This window comes from Entelurus aequoreus, linkage group LG15 (genome assembly GCF_033978785.1).
Source record: "Entelurus aequoreus isolate RoL-2023_Sb linkage group LG15, RoL_Eaeq_v1.1, whole genome shotgun sequence".
NCBI lineage: Eukaryota > Metazoa > Chordata > Actinopteri > Syngnathiformes > Syngnathidae > Entelurus > Entelurus aequoreus.
In genome coordinates this window covers 8,969,888-8,990,138 of record NC_084745.1, presented here as the reverse complement: position 1 = coordinate 8,990,138, position 20,251 = coordinate 8,969,888, and the positions used below count along the sequence as shown (strand labels likewise).

Genomic DNA, 20,251 nt, shown 5'->3' with positions numbered 1-20,251 from the left:
TCTTTATTTATTTTAAATTGCCTTTCAAATGTCTATTCTTGGTGTTGGGTTTTATGAAATAAATTTCCCCCAAAAATGCGACTTATACTCCAGTGCGACTTATACTCCGGAGCGATTTATACTCCGAAAAATACGGTAGGTGAAATTAGATAATCTCCCACGCCACACCAGACTGTATCTCACGGGCACAGTGGTTGAAAAACACAGAGCTAATGCAACGAATTTTCGTTCTTATCTGTACTGTAAATGTTCAAATTTGAATGACAATAAAAGGAAGTCTAAGTCTTTAACTTTAACTTCTAGTATGTTCGTCTTAACTTCTGCGCAGCACTTTGTGAAACTTCTATTGCAGTGGTTCTTAACCTTGTTGGAGGTACTGAACCCCACCAGTTTCATGTGCGCATTCACCGAACACTTCTTTAGTGAAAAATAAAATGTTTTTTTTTTTTTAATTCAAGACAAATTTATATGTTTTTGGTAACACTTTAAGAGCCAATATGTTATAATTTGCATGTAAATAAGCAACTAATTAATGGTGAATATGTTCCCCATACTAAAGTGTTAACATGATTTTTTACTGGTGCACAAAATGAACCGTGCATGAACATCACCTTGTGCAAACAACAAAACCAACACAGAGCATAAACTCAAAACAAATTACACACCTGCACATCAGTGTGACTTCTGCTGTTGCCGTATCCGTAATACGCCAATAGGGAGAAGTTTGTTTTTACACGATGAGTCGACCTCTGCCGAACCCCTGAGGCCGACTCACAGAACCCCTAGGGTTTGATGGAACCCAGGTTAAAGGCTTACTAAATTTTCTTATTTAAACGGGGATAGCAGATCCATTCTATGTGTCATACTTGATCATTTCGCGATATTGCCATATTTTTGCTGAAAGGATTTAGTAGAGAACATCGACGATAAAGTTTGCAACTTTTGGTCGCCGATAAAAAAGCCTTGCCTGTACCAGAAGTAGCGTGACGTCACAAGTTGTGGAGCGCCTCACATCTGCACTTTGTTTACAATCATTCCCACCAGCAGCGAGAGCGATTCGGACAGAGAAAGCGACGATTACCCCATTAATTTGAGCGAGGATGAAAGATTAGTGGATGAGGAACGTGAGAGTGAAGGATTAGAGTGCAGTGCAGGACGCCAGGATGTATCTTTTTTCGCTCGGACCGTAACTTAGGTACAAGCTGGCTCATTGGATTCCACACTTTCTCCTTTTTCTATTGTGGATCACAGATTTGTATTTTAAACCACCTCGGATAATATATCCTCTTGAAAATGAGAGTCAAGAACGCGAAATGGACATTCACAGTGACTTTTATCTCCACGAAAATACATCGGCGAAGCACTTTAGCTTCGGAGCTAACGTGATAGCATTGTGCTTAACTGCGGATAGAAACAGAAGAAACATGCCCCTGACTGGAAGGATAGACCGAAGATCAACGATACTACTATTACTTCTACTCTCAGGAGACACTGAACTAAACCCTGGACCTGTAACCACACGGTTAATGCTGTCCCGCCTGGCAATGCTGTTGCTAACGACGCCATTGAAGCTAACTTAGCTACGGGACCTCGACAGAGCTATGCTAAAAACATTAGCATACGCCAGCCCTCATCTGCTAATCAACGGCGCGACGGAGGATTTCACCACGATCATCGGTGCGGTCGGCGGCCCGGAGACGGAGGAAGTCAACCCACACAGCGGCGGAAAGCGGCGCGGCGGCGGACGGCGTTGTGTTGCTGTAGCCAGCCGCTAATACACCGATCCCACCTTCAGCTTTCTTCTTTGCTGTCTTCATTGTTCATTAAACAAATTGCAAAAGATTCACCAACACAGATGTCCAGAATACTGTGGAATTTTGTGATGAAAACAGAGCTGTTTGTATTGGGACACAACGGTGTCCCAATACTTCCGCTCAATCCGTGACGTCACGCGCAAACGTCATCATACCGAGACGTTTTCAGCCGGATATTTCTCGCCTTTAAAGGCCTACTGAAAGCCACTACTACCGACCACACAGTCTGATAGTTTATATATCAATGATGAAATCTTAACATTGCAACACATGCCAATACGGCCGGGTTAACTTATAAAGTGCAATTTTAAATTTCCCGCCACACTTCCGGTTAAAAACGTTTTATTATGCTGACGTATGCGCGTGACGTCACGAGGGCAAGGGAAGTATTCGGAGCCCGTAGAAAAAGCTCTGTTTTCATTTCATAATTCCACAGTATTCTGGACATCTGTGTTGGTGAATCTTTTGCAATTTGTTTAATGAACAATGGAGACTGCAAAGAAGAAAGTTGTAGGTGGGATCGGTGTATTAGCGGCTGGCTGTAGCAACACAACAAGGACTACTTACCCTGATAGCAGACGCCTAGCCGATGCTAGCCGCCAAACCTTCGAAGTCCTTCGTCGCGCCGTCGATCGCTGGAACGCAGGTGAGCACGGCGTTGAGGAGCAGATGAGGGCTGGCTGGCGTAGGTGGAGCGCTAATGTTTTTATCATAGCTCTGTGAGGTCCGGTTGCTAAGTTAGCCTTAGCGTCGTTAGCAACAGCATTGTTAAGCTTTACCAGGCTGAGAATTATTGACCGTGTAGTTACATGTACATGGTTTAATAGTATTGTTGATCTTCTGTCAATCCTTCCAGTCAGGGGTTTATGTATTTTGTTTCTATATGCATTTGAGAATGATGCTATCACGTTAGCTCAGTAGCTAAGTGTGTCACCGATGTATTGTCATGGAGATAAAAGTCACTGTGAATGTCCATTTCACGTGCTCGACTCTCATTTTCAAGAGGATATAGTATCCGAGGTAGTTTAAAATACAAATCCGTGATCCACAATAGAAAAAGGAGAGAGTGTGGAATCCAATGAGCCAGCTTGTACCTAAGTTACGGTCAGAGCGAAAAAAGATACACCCTGCACTGCATTCTAGTCCTTCACTCTAACGTTCCTCATCCACGAATCTTTCATCCTCGCTCAAATTAATGGGGTAATCGTCGCTTTGTCGCTCCGAATCTCTCTCGCTCCATTGTAAACAAAGGAAAATTGTGAGGAATATTGCCTCCTGTGACGTCACGCTACTTCCGGTACAGGCAAGGCTTTTTTTTTTAATCAGCGAGCAAAAGTTGCAAACTTTATCGTCGATTTTCTCTACTAAATCCTTTCAGCAAAAATATGGCAATATCGCGAAATGATCAAGTATGACACATAGAATGGATCTGCTATTCCCGTTTGAATAAAAAAAATTATTTCAGTAGGCCTTTAAAGGCCTACTGAAACCCACTACTACCGACCACGCAGTCTGATAGTTTATATATCAATGATGAAATCTTAACATTATAACACATGCCAATACGGCCGGGTTAACTTATAAAGTGACATTTTAAATTTGCCGCTAAACTTCCGGTTCGAAACGCCTCTGAGGATGACGTATGCGCGTGACGTAGACCGGCGAACACGGGTATGCCTTCCACATTGAAGCCAATACGAAAAAGCTCTGTTTTCATTTCATAATTCCACAGTATTCTGGACATCTGTGTTCGTGAATCTGTTGCAATCATGTTCATTGCATTATGGAGAAGGAAGCTGAGCAAGCAAAGAAGAAAGTTGTCGTTGCGAAATGGACGTATTTTTCGAACGTAGTCAGCAACAACAGTACACAGCCGGCGCTTCTTTGTTTACATTCCCGGAAGATGCAGTCAAGATGGAGAACTCGGATAACAGAGACTCTAACCAGGAGGACTTTTGACTTCGATACACAGACGCCTGTAGAGAACTGGGACAACACAGACTCTTACCAGGATTACTTTGATTTGGATGACAAAGACGCAGACGTGCTACTGTGAGTATGCAGCTTTGGCTTCTAAACATTTGATCGCTTGACCGTATGTGCGCAACTTTTTTTTGCGTATGTACGTAACTTTTTAAAAATATATAAGCTTTATGAACCTTGGGTTAGGTGAACGGTCTTTTGGGCTGAGTGATTGTGTGTGTTGATCAGGTGTTTGAATTGTATTGGCGTGTTCTATGGAGCTAGGAGCTAGCAGAGGAGCTAGGAGCTAGCGTAACAAACACGCAGGTGTTTTTATGCAGGATTAATTTGTGGCATATTAAATATAAGCCTGGTTGTGTTGTGGCTAATAGAGTATATATATGTCTTGTGTTTATTTACTGTTGTAGTCATTCCCAGCTGAATATCAGGTACCGTGAGTATGCAGCCTTAGCTGCTAAACATTTGATAGCTTGACCGTATGTGCGCGTCACGTAAGTAACTTTTTAAAAATATATAAGCTTTATGAACCTTGGGTTAGGTGAACGGTCTTTTGGGCTGAGTGATTGTGTGTGTTGATCAGGTGTTTGAATTGTATTGGCGTGTTCTATGGAGCTAGGAGCTAGCAGAGGAGCTAGGAGCTAGCATAACAAACACGCAGGTGTTTTTATGCAGGATTAATTTGTGGCATATTAAATATAAGCCTGGTTGTGTTGTGGCTAATAGAGTATATATATGTCTTGTGTTTATTTACTGTTGTAGTCATTCCCAGCTGAATATCAGGTCACCCCCGGCTCTCACAGCATCTTCCCTATCTGAATAGCTTCAACTCCCCACTAGTCCTTCACTTGCACTTTACTCATCCACAAATCTTTCATCCTCGCTCAAATTAATGGGGAAATTGTCGCTTTCTCGGTCCGAATCTCTCTCACTTCATGCGGCCATCATTGTAAACAATAGGGAACTTTGCGTATATGTTCAACTGACTACGTCACGCTACTTCCGGTAGGTGCAAGCCTTTTTTTTAAATCAGATACCAAAAGTTGCAATCTTTATCGTCGTTGTTCAATACTAAATCCTTTCAGCAAAAATATGGCAATATCGCGAAATGATCAAGTATGACACATAGAACGGATCTGCTATTCCCGTTTGAATAAAAAAAATCATTTCAGTAGGCCTTTAAGAACCACTGTTCTATTGTTTTTTGAAAAGTGCTATATATAAATCAAGTGGATTGGATATAGTGAGAAGAGTGTTGAATGGGAATGGTGATGTGCCCAAAGATCCCCACCTCTACTAGAGACCTGTTTATTTGGTCTTAAGCTGCACTTTGGACACCCCCGGTAAAACGGAAGCGACTGAGTTTGCCTTCAAGAGCCCAGACCTGTTAAGTGAGGTCCTGGCGCGTCTTACCTTCTCGATGAGGAGGTGCAGCTGCTGCGAGACCTTCCAACAAGGGTCTCCTCGCACGGCCGACATGCTGTGCAGGTCGGCCGGACCTTTCAGGCAGGACACGCTGCTCCTGGCGAACGTCTCTCGCATCTGCAGGGACAAGAACGGCACATCTTTTCACTTTGTCGTCAACTTCGGCTGGACGGCGTCCAGGTGGCGTGCGCGCGCACACGCACACGCGTCACAAAACAAAAAAAAACTTCCTGATTGTTAACAGAAAGCGAAAGCGGGTCTTTTTCAAAATGTTTCCGGACGCGGGTTAGAAAAGAGCCGAGAAGAAGTTGGGGTCCTCACCGCGCTGAGCGAGGTGGAGAAGTGCAGCACGGTGATGGTGACCACCACCGTCTGCAGGAGCACCGCCACCAGCAGCAGGACCCCCAGCCTCGGTGCGGAGCCCGTCATAGCAGACAGAGCGCCGCGGCCGCTCGCAACGCCACGACGCGGACGAAGCACACACGCACACACGCCGACGTCCCGGAGAGGAACAACAATGGCAGAGACGAGCGACTCCGGACTGTAGAACCGCCCAGAACCCGCGAAGGGAGGGGGGGGCGGGGAGCAGAAGGGGCGGGGCGAGCAACATTTTTTTTTTTTTTTTGGTCATTTCTTCTTGGATCCATAGTTCAAAGACAATCAAGGACTAGTTTCAAAATCCACTTTGGATTTCTAAGAGTTCTGCACAACTTGGTAACACCTTCTTGTTGTGGTAGGGTACCTGAAGTGGGCGGAGCTAAAGACAGTGCGCTGATTGGTGGAATGAAAATCAACACAATACTTTATTTGGTTTTGTCGGAGACTCTACCAAGAACAGTCTAAGGCCCCGTTTACACTAAGATGGATAAGGTTATCCAGGGTAAATCCCACCTAACCCTATCCGTGTCCATGAATTGATTAACGTGGACCCCGACTTAAAGGCCTACTGAAATGATTTTTTTAAATTTAAACGGGGATAGCAGATCTATTCTATGTGTCATACTTGATCATTTCGCGATATTGCCATATTTTTGCTGAAAGGATTTAGTATAGAACAACGACGATAAAGATTGCAACTTTTGGTATCTGATAAAAAAAAGGCTTGCCCCTACCGGAAGTAGCGTGACGTAGTCAGTTGAACATATACGCAAAGTTCCCTATTGTTTACAATGATGGCCGCATGAAGTGAGAGAGATTCGGACCGAGAAAGCGACAATTTCCCCATTAATTTGAGCGAGGATGAAAGATTTGTGGATGAGTAAAGTGCAAGTGAAGGACTAGTGGGGAGTTGAAGCTATTCAGATAGGGAAGATGCTGTGAGAGCCGGGGGTGACCTGATATTCAGCTGGGAATGACTACAACAGTAAATAAACACAAGACATATATATACTCTATTAGCCACAACACAACCAGGCTTATATTTAATATGCCACAGATTAATCCTGCATAAAAACACCTGCGTGTTTGTTACGCTAGCTCCTAGCTCCTCTGCTAGCTCCTAGCTCCATAGAACACGCCAATACAATTCAAACACCTGATCAACACACACAATCACTCAGCCCAAAAGACCGTTCACCTAACCCAAGGTTCATAAAGCTTATATATTTTAAAAAAGTTACGTACGTGACGCGCACATACGGTCAAGCTATCCCATGTTTAGCAGCCAAGGCTGCATACTCACGGTACCTGATATTCAGCTGGGAATGACTACAACAGTAAATAAACACAAGACATATATATACTCTGTTAGCCACAACACAACCAGGCTTATATTTAATATGCCACAAATTAATCCTGCATAAAAACACCTGCGTGTTTGTTATGCTAGCTCCTAGCTCCTATGCTAGCTCCTAGCTCCATAGAACACGCCAATACAATTCAAACACCTGATCAACACACACAATCACTCAGCCCAAAAGACCGTTCACCTAACCCAAGGTTCATAAAGCTTATATATTTAAAAAAAGTTACGTACATACGCAAAAAAAAGTTGCGCACATACGGTCAAGCGATCAAATGTTTAGAAGCCAAAGCTGCATACTCACAGTAGCACGTCTGCGTCTTTGTCATCCAAATCAAAGTAATCCTGGTAAGAGTCTGTGTTGTCCCAGTTCTCTACAGGCGTCTGTGTATCGAAGTCAAAAGTCCTCCTGGTTAGAGTCTCTGTTATCCGAGTTCTTCCATCTTGACTGCATCTTTCGGGAATGTAAACAAAGAAGCGCCGGCTGTGTACTGTTGTTGCTGACTACGTTCGAAAAATACGTCCATTTCGCACCGACAACTTTCTTCTTTGCTTGCTCAGCTTCCTTCTCCATAATGCAATGAACATGATTACAACAGATTCACGAACACAGATGTCCAGAATACTGTGGAATTATGAAATGAAAACAGAGCTTTTTCGTATTGGCTTCAATGTGGAAGGCATACCCGTGTTCGCCGGGCAACGTCACGCGCATACGTCATCCTCAGAGGCGTTTCGAACCGGAAGTTTAGCGGAAAATTTAAAATGTCACTTTATAAGTTAACCCGGCCGTATTGGCATGTGTTATAATGTTAAGATTTCATCATTGATATATAAACTATCAGACTGCGTGGTCGGTAGTAGTGGCTTTCAGTAGGCCTTTAAACAAGTTGAAAAACTTATTCGGGTGTTACCATTTAGTGGTCAATTATACAGAATATGTACTGCACTATCTACTAATAAAAGTTTCAATTAGGAATGTCCGATAATGGCTTTTTGCCGATATCCGATATTCCGATATTGTCCAACTCTTAATTACAGATACCGATATCAACCGATACCGATATATACAGTCGTGGAATTAACACATCATTATGCCTAATTTGGACAACCAGGTATGGTGAAGATAAGGTCCTTTTTTAAAAAAATAATAAAATAAAATAAGATGAATAAATTAAAAACATTTTCTTGAATAAAAAACAAAGTAAAACAATATAAAAACAGTAACATAGAAACTAGTAATTAATGAAAATGAGTAAAATGAACTGTTAAAGGTTAGTACTATTAGTGGACCAGCAGCACCCACAATCATGTGTGCTTACGGACTGTATCCCTTGCAGACTGTATTGATATATATTGATATATAATGTAGGAACCAGAATATTAATAACAGAAAGAAACAACCCTTTTGTGTGAATGAGTGTAAATGGGGGAGGGAGGTTTTTTGGGTTGGTGCACTAATTGTAAGTGTATCTTGTGTTTTTTATGTTGATTTAATAAAAAAAAAAAAAAAAAAAAAAAACGATACCGATAATAAAAAATAACGATACCGATAATTTCCAATATTACATTTTAAAGCATTTATCGGCCGACATCTCTAGTTTCAATAAATCAATCAAAGTCCACACACACACTATGTGTACCATGAATTGATTAACGTGGACCCCGACTTAAACAAGTTGAAAAACTTATTCGTGTGTTACCATTTAGTGGTCAATTATACGGAATATGTACTGTACTGTGCAATCTACTAATAAAAGTTTCAATCAATCAATCAATCAATCAAACACATTGCCATCGTTTAAGACCCCGTCCGTCCGCCGGCGCAACACGACCTAATACGCACGCGCGAAAAATGCACACGTCATAGTCACCTCCAGTGTTGCTTTGTGTGCAAGTTCTTAAATTTAACTTATCTTAACAATATCCGGTGTTGTGGTATTTCAATTAACTGGAATCCAGTGTGCGGTGGGGCCCTATTGTAGTGACTCACACCTGATCATAAATTAATCACATCTTTATTAAACACGTAAACAATGTGATAAAGAACATTTAGAACATCAATCAAACTAGGGATGTAGATATCTGGTCAGGACACCCCTCACTCATTTGCCTTCACCTTCAATGTCCATTCCTTTTTGGTGACTTAATACACTCTGGACCTAGACGTTGAGTCCGTGACATACATGGCGGACAATAACTGATACAGTCTGCTTTGCCAGTCCAAATGCATTCGCTGTTTTCCCTCGACGGCCAGGTAATACAAAGCACACGCTACCTTTTTTTTTAAATCACATCCACGGGAGCCCGCATTCTCGTTGTCTCCCCTTCGACAAATGGACAAAGTTTTTCGCTAAGTACAATCACAGCTGTCCTCGTCATTCGAAAGTTCTCATGCCGTCTGAGAAGTGTTGTATCCCAAATAGCTGCAATCGCTTTCTCTTAACGTATTCATGTGTGATTTCCACAAGTGTCTGTATAGACGGAAGGAGAAACACGGGCATGTCTGGATGACTCGCCTCCATATTTCCAGTGGTTAGCTCCGAGTTACGAAACCGCTTTATTATGAAGGTGGCTGTGGCGCGTCCTTTCTGACGTCACTTCCGGTGTGGGGAGCGGTCTTTCTAGCGTCCCTTCCTTTCCGAACTCAGTTTGTAAACGATCAATGAGTCCATACAAAGCTAAGAGCCGGAGATTCAAGAAATACACGGCGCACTTACCCGTGTAAAAATTTGTCCGAGGAGGGGTACCTTAAAGGATAGTTTAGTGTGGCTGAAATGGGGCTTACGTTAAATAATTATTTGTTTAAGGCAGGGGTGTCCAAAGCGCGGCCCGGGGGCCATTTGCGGCCCGGGGGCCATTTACGGCCCCAGCTAATTGTTTACCGGCCCGCCACACATTCTGGAAATGCTATTGCAAAAAATAAAAATGAACATTAAAAAAGTGGAATGAGGTGAAATCTAACAAGAAAAAATTGCAATGTTGACACAAAGCTGCCATGCAGGCTGTTTTTTTTTCTTTTGTCTTTCTTTCTTTTTCTTTTTTTGCCGCTGCTCAAAAAAAAAATAATGACAAAAAATCCATGTTTTAATTAATTATTTTCAAAGCTCCAATTAGTTCAAATTTTTCACTTTAAAATGTTTTATGTGGTAAATATCGCATATATTGTGTAGTTGCCATATAGAAACAAAGTTTTCTTTGACAAAAGAGCATAAAACAAACAAAATAATAGTTCAAACGTAAAATCGACAGATATATCTGAAGTTGATCTCGTAACTTAAGTGATGAAAGTAAAAAAAACAAAAAACTAATAAAAATGTATCACTTTATGAGTGGGGCACCTTTTGGATCCCAAATATATTTAGTGGTATTTTATTTATCTTTTCACTGTGATGACTTAAACATATTAAATAAATAAAATCAATGGTGTCCTGCATTATTTATATTTTAGGGCTCTAATTACTACATACTGCATATTTCAGTTTTACTATAAAAAACTAAGTTGTTTTTGACAGAAAAGCCATAAAACCTTTTTTTTTTTTTAAGTTGATATAGAGATTTACTGTAAGCGTTAAATAAAAAATAATAATACAAACTGGACCCCTAAAGGTAAAATAAATACAAAAAATCCATATATTTTGTTATGGTTTGAAATTAAAAATATCAAAATGGCCCCCACATGCTTTAATTTTTCTGTTTGCGGCCCTCAGTGGAAAAAGTTTGGACACCCCTGGTTTAAGGGGTTAAACGACTTAGTGTAGACATGGCCTAAAGCAGGGGTGTCAAACGTACGGGCCGAGGGCCGGATCAGGCCCGCAAACAGGTTTTATCCGGCCCGCGGGATGAGTTTACCAAGTATAAAAATTAAGCTGAAATTTTTGAATGAAACAAACAGCAAATGTGTCCACTAGATGTCGCAATAGCAATTCTTTGTATCTTTGTAGATGCTAAATATGTACAAAATAAATCACATATTAGCACATCAGTCGAGGAAAACGAGCAAACTACATAAATAACATCCTGTAATTTGATTTTGATATAATTTTTCTATATTGATAGATTGAAAATTAACACCAATGAGTTGACTGATGAACATTATCACATAATTTATTCAGAAAATATAAAAAACGAAAAATGTATTATTAACCGCAACATGTAAGTGTAAAAAAAACCAACAACGTTATGATTTGTACAATTTCAGAATGTGCTTGTTTTATTTTTAACCAAAAAAAAAACAATCTGAACTTGTCTTTATTTTTAAGTTATCGTGCCATGATGTTACCAGTCCGGCCCACTTGGGAGTAGATTTTTCTCCATGTGGCCTCCGATCTAAAATGAGTTTGACACCCCTGCTCTAAAGTCATTTAATAAAGCAGGTCACAGGTAAATGTTACAGCATTGGTCTCACTCCTGCATTGTCGATTGCAGGGCTGGGCAATATGGCAGAAAACTGTATCACGATAGAAGTGTTTTTTGTCGATAATTATTTGTATTTTTTATGACCTGTCAAAAATAAGGACCAGGAGAAAAATAAATTAAATGTAAAGAATTGTACTTAAAATGTAACCTTCCTTTGATTATAATCCCCTTAGCCATCAAGGCAGACAGGACGGGAAATGTCAACACAAGCATGGAAAACACTCAAACAATAAGCTCTTAAAACGAATAGGAATATGTAAGAAAAGTGTAACAAAATAGTGCAAAGTAGAGATGTCCGATAATGGCTTTTTTGCCGATATCTGATATTGTCCAACTCTTAATTACCGATTCCGATATCAACCGATACCGATATATACAGTCGTGGAATTAACACATTATTATGCCTAATTTTGTTGTGATGCCCCGCTGGATGCATTAAACAAAGTAACAAGGTTTTCCAAAATAAATCAACTCAAGTTATGGAAAAAAATGCCAACATGGCACTGCCATATTTATTATTGAAGTCACAAAGTACATTTTGTTCGGCCCCCCCAGTTGTGGAAATGACACCAAGTTAACAAGGTTTCTCACGGCAGATGCTGTAAAAACTCTACTCGGGACAAAAAAGGAGACAAAGACACAAAGTGAAAAAGGACAGAAAGTTAAATAATGACAGCAGTTCAAACCAAATATTGATTCCGTCGCTGCCCAACCGCTGGTGTGTTTGCTGTGTTTCATTATTTCGGAATAAAGTCAAAAATAATTTTTCAGAACTTTAAACAATGGCAAAATGTTTATTTAATTATCATCTTGCTGCACTGACATGAACACAGAAATGAAATATGAGGCGCTTTGCTAACATGCTAACTGTTCTGTGCACTTTGTGGTTTTCCTGTGTGGTGTTCAAGGACAAATCAAAGTCCGTGATTAATGTTGATGCTTTTTTCCACTTGGGTTTCTCATTTCAACTTCCTTTGTATGATACATTAGTAAATAATAATCATATTATGAGTATTGCTGAAGTCCGCCAGCTGGTACTAGCTAGCTACAACGGCTATTCAAAGATCATGTATATAACAATATAATATTTACTAATGATCTTCCCTGTGTTACAACAAACACCAATATGGTTATGTATGTGGATGACACAACTCTGTACAGTACTGCCTCTACCTTAAAATGACATAGAAAATAACTTAAATCAGGACCTGGAGAGAGTGTCACGCTGGGTAAATGATAGTGAACTTGTTGTGAATATTGACAAAACAAAAAGCATTCTTTTTGGATCCAGGCATATGCTTGTTGATGACCCTCAGCTTCATATTTCAATGTCAGATATACCTATTGAGCAGGTCAAAAAAGCAAAACTGCTTGGTGTGCTATTAGACAGTCAACTGTCATGGTCCGATCATATTGATGGTATTTTAATGAAAATGGGAAGAGGTTTAGCCATGGTCAGGAAGTGCTCCGCCTTCTTGACATCCTCTCAACAATGGGTCAAGTCATACAGTCCTTGGTTTTCTGTCATCTTCATTACTGTCCTATAATATGGTCCGCTACGACCAAGTCTGATCTGAACACACTGCAATTTGTTCAGAACAGTGCGGCTAGACCGGTACTTAAATGTTCTTTGCGCACTAATATTTCATTTATGCATTCACGCCTGTCCTGGTTGTCGGTTGAACAAAAGATGCATTGTAGTCTCCTTATGTTCTTTAGAACTATCATGCTAGATCAATCACCAGATTACTTTTACAAACAGTTTTTAAAATCAACTAAGACACATATTCATGACACTAGGAATGCCAGCAATGGCTATTTGGCACTTCCTGCTCCCAGGACCAATCTCCTCAAACATACAGTCATGTATAGATGTATATCATTCTGGAATCGGTTGCCATCTCACATTAATCTCTCACAAAGTAAATTGTCATTCAAGACAGCTTTGAAGATAAACCTATTGCAGCTGCCCACATGACGTGAATTTTTAATACTGTGTTTAACTAGCTTTTTTATCTTCTGTTGTATTTTTCCATTGTATAATGTTTGGTAATGCATGTATTCTTTGTATTTTAATTTTGTATGCTCCTATATGGACCCCAGGAAGACTAGCAGTCGCTTTGGCGTCAGCTAATGGGGATCCATTCAATAAACAACAATAAACAACAATAACATCTCCTGTTTTTAAGAATCTGCTCGGCAAAGATCCTCAATTTGCTGTTTGGAGACACATTAGTCGCTCCCCAGTTTTAAACGGAACATGCCGGTGGGCTAACTGGCACGGGAGGACACGAGCGCTACAAGCTAACATCTCTGGAAAGCGTTTTCATTGGCAAATATGAAACAGCAGTTTAACTTTCAACGTCTGTGTTGAAAAGAGACATAAAATGTGATCTCTTGTTAAGCCGCGGTTTGGAGCGCCAGTACCAAAACAAAACATCTCATGAGAAGAAAACATGGAAGCCAGAAGTACGTGTGTTGTCTTCACCCACTGCTGTTATCACATTTAGTCCATTATCGACCTGCTGGGCTGACATATTTTTCAGGTCTGCCACAAACAAAGGCACATAAATAAAACATGAGTCGCTATGCTAACATGCTAGTTGTTCTGTGCACTTTGTGGGCTTCCTGTGTGGCGTTCAGGGACACGGCAAAGTCCTCCATTGAAGAAAGTGACTGACATTTACGAGTGTTGTTTTTCCACTTGTGTATCTCATTTCAACTCCCACTGAGAGTGTGTGTCAACACGCTCGCCGGTACGACTTTAGAAAGTCCACGCCGCGACCACTGGAACGCCACGGACGACTCGGTTGAGACCCCCGGCCCCCGGATCAGTATAGCTGGGCCCGTCTGAGTCTATAAATGGAACCTGGTTCTGTTGGCTGGCTGCAGCATGAACAACATCTGGCCTCAATCTGGATCGTACACCCCGCCGTCCCACGGGAGATATTCTGCGCTTAAGTTACACGCTGTTCCACCGCATCACGGGGCCTGCTGGGGGCAACGTGTGTGTGTGTGTGTGTGTGTGTGTGTGTGTGTGTGTGTCCAGGAGAGCATCCTTCAATGTCGTTACATTTCTCCTAAAAAGCCACATGCTAGCAATTGTGTCTATTTCATACGTTGTGTTTATTTTGGGAGCGCGCTATCCCGCTGCGCTGATTAGCCGGTGGGCTAACCGACACTTTGCAAATGTTTTCTGCTCCAAGTCGCTGCCAGAACATCTGCGAGGACGATAGCAAGGACGAGCGACGTTTAGAAGAGTTGTTGCGGTCTTCGCCACACAGCTGTCCTCTAAAAGTAACCCAACATCAAACTTCAAGGCAACATTTCGGGGTAACATTTTGTTTCTAAAACGAGGTCGAGGAGACGTGTTGTTATCAACCCTCAGCTTGTATTAAACTTAACGTTAAACACAGTCCGTTAGAAAGAAGGATTATGGCCACACTAAGAAGAAAAATAATTAAAAAGTACAAAGTATCAAACATGGCCTGATCACAAATACTGTATACCAGTCCTGGGCAATTATTTTGACTTGGGGGGCCAAATTTAGAGAAAAAAATTGTGTCTGAGGGCCGGTATATCTATTTTTAGGAAAACTAATACAAAACCTCACAATTATGTCTTAATGCTAAAAACGTTATGACAGACTGCCTTAAAAACCGAATGGAAGTTTACATGTACACCCAGAATGTACATGAAAATAAAGAATGTGTGATTTACAATATTAACTATGAAGGATAAAACACTGAATATTGACCATATATGAACGTCACACCCCCTCTCCATCCACATATTTTACAATCAAGCGAAACACAACAAAATGCAACAAACACAACAAAATATGAACGCGAAGGGGTAAAAAAAATAAACCCCACCTACGATCTGATACATCACTAAGCTTTAGAACTTTGTTGAAAAAATCTCCTTCCGCGTCTGTCCCCGACACCCACATTTCAGGCTGGTCGCTCTGGAAACGCTCCCCACCCACACTGCTTGGTCTGAGCTGCTGTGACTTAGATGACAATTGTAACTAATTAGATGACCATAGTAACTAATTAGATGACCATAGTAACTAATTAGATTACCATAGTAACTAGTATATCGTGCAAAAGCGCAGATTCCAACCATTGAAATGCTTTGTACAGTTCAAGACTTACAGTAATTTGAAAACATCACTGCATATCCTAATGGCAGCTACAGTTTCGATCTTAAAGATCTAAAAAAAATTATTTGGGAATGTCCGGCGGGCCAGATTGAAAAGCTTAACGGGCCGCACGTGGCCTCCGGGCCTTAATTTGCCCACATCTGCTGTATGCGAATAGCTACAGGACTCGAAAGGGCACATGGTTTCGCAATGCATTGTGGGTCGCCATTTATGCTGGACGTAAATTTTGTTTACATCGCCATGTACCCGCGGTAACTAACTGGAATAAAATGGAACGTACAAAATAGTGTTGTCCCGATATTAATGTTTTGGTACCGGTACTAAAATGTATTTAAATACTTTAAAAAAAAATTCATGTCATTATTGGCTTAATGTTAACATACAATCTAATGATACATTAAACGTACGTTTCTTATTAGAATCAAAGAACAATTTCGTCCTTAAATAAAATAGTGAACATACTAGACAACTTGTCTTTCAGTAATAAGTAAACAAACAAAGACTCCTAACTAGTCCACTGACGTATGCAGTAACATATTGTGTCATTTATCATTCTATTATTTTGTCCGGTAGAAAATGGATTATTAATCTACTTGTTCATGTACTGTTAATATCTGCTTATTTTCCTGTTTCAACATGTTCTATCTACACTTCTGTTCAAATGTAATAATCACTTATTCTTCTGTTGTTTGATACTTTAAGTTTTGGGTGATACCACACAATTAGGTATCAAACCAATACCAAGTAGTTACAGGGTCACACATTGGTCATAATTAAAGTTCTCCTGTGTCCAGGGACGTATTTCTTGGGTTTATAAATAATAAAAAATCGATTAGATATGGCTTTTGTACTCGGTATATACAGTCGATGTCTTTGTAGGCCCACCGATTTGTTGACATTCAGGAGCTGTTGTATCCTCCTACGGTGTGTAGGGAACAGTGTTGGTACTAACGCGTTACAAAGTTATTTTCGGCGGTAACTAGTAGTCTAACGCGTTATTTTTTATATTCAGTAACTCAGTTACCGTTACTACATGATGCATTACTGCGTTATTTTACGTTATTTTTTTATATAGTATCGGCTAGAAACTGAGAAGACCTGAGTGTGTTTTATTGAAGAGCTGCGGTGTCGTCCTTCTGATTCTTCCTGTGTCACAAGGAAGAGAAGAGGCGCTGTGTGTGGGTGTGTGTGGGGGGGCGTGTCTGTGTTTACTAACAAGACATCATGGCGGAGCCGAAGCCGAGTTTCTTAACATGGGAGATATTCTCACTACTTTTCTTTTGTCGAGCACAAAGAAAAGAACATTTTAGTTAAATGTAAGTTGTGTCTTGGATCAAAGATCCTATCTACAGCCCAAAACAGCATTTCAAATCTACTGAAACAGCTACAAAAGCAACATGCTTCGACGACGCTAGTAAAGAGAGACACAGACTCCGATGCCACGTCACCTCCACCTCCACCTGAAGTGGTGGTGGTGGAGCAACAGCTGTTGCGGCTGGATTTTAACGGAGGGACTGCTAGCCAGGACAACATTCATAGAGCCATTGCAGCGTATGTGGTAGAAGACATGCAGGCTATTTCTACAGTGGAGTCACCCGCTTTCAGGCAGCTAATTAGCATGATAGCGGGCGTCAAACGGCACAAAAACATTTCCCAAGTTCCTGCACACAGTGGACAGTGAGTACATAAAAATGGAAAGCGAGCTAAAGAAGAAACTCCAAACTCTGCCTCGGCTCATCGTTCAGCAATGAAAGTACACACTCTCTGTCAACTCTCTTATATACTGTTGCTCTTTCATTCTAGACTTCTGCAGCTATTTAAAATAGTTTTGTCAATTTGTTCTGGCCCGAAATAAATTGGCCCTTTGAAACATATCTTTGTCTTTGTGTGTTGTATGTAGACCACATTGCCTAGCAGAGTTCAGTGATGCAAATGCATGTCAAGTTGATCAACAGATTGTATTATTCTCCAGTGCAATAACAGTACTGGAATGAAGGCTAAAAGGGCATTAATGTGAGCCTTAAAAAAAAAAGGGAAAAAAAAGAAGGAAGTAATTAAATAGTTACTTTTCACAGTAACACATTACTTTTTGGTGTAAGAAACTGAGTTAGTAACTGAGTTACTTTTGAAATAAACTAACTAGTAACTGTAACTAGTTGTCAGTGTTAACCCAACACTGGTAGTGAAGCACGTTTAGCTATTCCTTGTTCTGCAGGGATGATACTAGTAAGAAACTTATTTTATTTGTCACCATTGAGGCGAGGATTCTGGATTTAGAAGTAGCTAAAACACTGCTGACTCTGGATGGACGTTAGCCGCTAACTAGCTAGCTATGTTGTGATAAAATGGCAACCAAGGTAATCAAAAAGGTTAACCAACAAACGAGATTTCTCTACAGAATTTCCTCTCTGGTCAACAAAAGCACCTTGAGGATTCTGGCGGGAACTCTCGTTCAACCCTTTTTCGATTACGCATGCACCTCCTGGTACCCTAGCACCTCCAAAACCCTCAAATCTAAACTCCAAACATCTCAGAACAAGCTAGTCAGGCTACTTCTAGACCTCCACCCCAGATCTCACCTCACTCCTACCCACTTCTCTAAAGTGGGCTGGCTCAAGGTGGAGGACAGAGTTAAACAACTTGCACTGAGCCTAGTCTATAAAATCCGCTACACCTCCCTGATACCGAAGTACATGTCAAACTACTTCCTTAACGTAAATGACCGCCATAACCACAACACCAGGGGGAGCTCCACTAACCACGTTAAACCGAGATTCCGAACTAACAAAGGTCTTAACTCATTCTCTTTCTATGCCACATCAATGTGGAATGCGCTCCCAACAGGTATAAAAGAAAGGGCATCTCTATCCTCCTTCAAAACCGCAATAAAAGTTCACCTCCAGGCAGCTACAACCCTCAACTAACACCCTCCCCGGATTGCTAATAATCAAATGTAAACAATCAAATGCAGATACTTTTTCTTATGCCTTCTGATCTCTCTCTCTCTCTCTCTATGTCCACTACTTGATGTCCATATCCTACCCCCCCTCCCCCCCTCCACACCCCTGATTGTAAATAATGTAAATAATTCAATGTGATTATCTTGTGTGATGACTGTATTATGATGATAGTATATATCTGTATCATGAATCAATTTAAGTGGACCCCGACTTAAACAAGTTGAAAAACTTATTCGGGTGTTACCATTTAGTGGTCAATTGTACGGAATATGTACTTCACTGTGCAACCTACTAATAAAAGTCTCAATCAATCAATCAATGTTTTAAAGCACTTCTGTGGGCGGCGCTTCAGTGCGTATTGCTCCATCTTTGTTGTTTTTTAAGCCAAAATGCGTCCATTGTCCCTCTTTTGTCTCCACATGGGTCTGCTTCTAAGGCGTGTGTGTTGCCTAACATGCACATCTGCTGGTTTTACCAGCAATGTCACGACATGACAACAGCGTGCGGTCATGTCCGGAAAACTATTTTTTAAGAAGCAGAATAGTAATGTTTTGAATTGATTAGTACCCCTGGGATTTTGTTCGTACCAGTATATAGTACAACCCTAGTGCAAAATAAAAAATTAAGGGACCAAACCGAGATAAACTGTACCCTATTCCAAAGGCTTGCTACTTCCGAAAAATAAGGAATTGATCCGTATGAGCACGGTCAATGGACAAGAGATTTGAGTAAGCTGCCGCCATTGTCGAAGCCAAACTTGTATAAATGTCGTCAACGGAGTCAGTTTTTATCATAAGCAGGTTTGCCTGAAAAAAACAAGCCCATTATTACTTTTAAATACTTTGATCAGTGCGCTACTTCTTCAAAAATAATACTAATTCATTTTTGTGCCTACCCATAACTAAAAGTTAACAGAAAACATGTTTTTTTCCATGTTGTTTGTAGCCCACAGATAGCTTGGCTAATGGTAACATGCGACTCACCAGTGTGAAAATGCTGTGAACACACCAACATGTACCAGGTGACGGAGTTAAAAGCCTACTGAAATGATTTTTTTAAATTTAAACGGGGATAGCAGATCCATTCTATGTGTCATACTTGATCATTTCGCGATATTGCCATATTTTTGCTGAAAGGATTTAGTAGAGAACGACGACGATAAAGTTCGCAACTTTTGGTCGCTGATAAAAAAAAAGCCTTGCCTATACCGGAAGTAGCGTGACGTCACAGGAGGAAGGATTCCTCACAATTCCCCGTTGTTTACAATGGAGCGAGAGAGATTCGGACCGAGAAAGCGACGATTACCGCATTAATTTGAGCGAGTATGAAAGATTCGTGGATGAGGAACGTTAGAGTGAAGGACTAGAGAGGCAGTGCAGGGTGTATCTTTTTTCGCTCTGACCGTAACTTAGGTACAAGGTCTCATTGGATTCCACACACTCTCCTTTTTCTATTGTGGATCACGGATTTGTATTTTAAACCACCTCGGATACTATATCCTCTTGAAAATGAGAGTCGAGAACGCGAAATGGACATTCACAGTGACTTTTATCTCCACGACAATACATCGTTGACGCACTTTAGCTACGGAGCTAACGTGATAGCATCGGGCTCAAATGCAGATAGAAACAACATTTTAAAAAAACCCTGACTGGAAGGATAGACAGAAGATCAACAATACTATTAAACCATGAACATGTAAATACACGGTTAATAATTTCCAGCTTGGCGAAGCTTAACAATTGAA

The 20,251-nt window shown here is 40.7% G+C and overlaps 1 protein-coding gene across 6 annotated transcripts in view; it reads right to left on the bottom strand.

The window, feature by feature from the left end:
* Nucleotides 1-20,251, bottom strand: part of tnfsf10 (TNF superfamily member 10) — a 74,163-nt gene that overhangs the window by 36,381 nt on the left and 17,531 nt on the right. For 5 of the 6 annotated variants that reach the window (XM_062020715.1, XM_062020716.1, XM_062020713.1 and 2 more), the window contains one exon: nucleotides 5,208-5,336. In XM_062020715.1, coding sequence (XP_061876699.1) covers nucleotides 5,208-5,336 — 129 coding nt within the window. Of the gene's footprint in view, nucleotides 1-5,207; nucleotides 5,337-5,540; nucleotides 5,746-20,251 lie in introns of those variants that run through there. The other variant, XM_062020712.1, reaches the window with a different exon arrangement.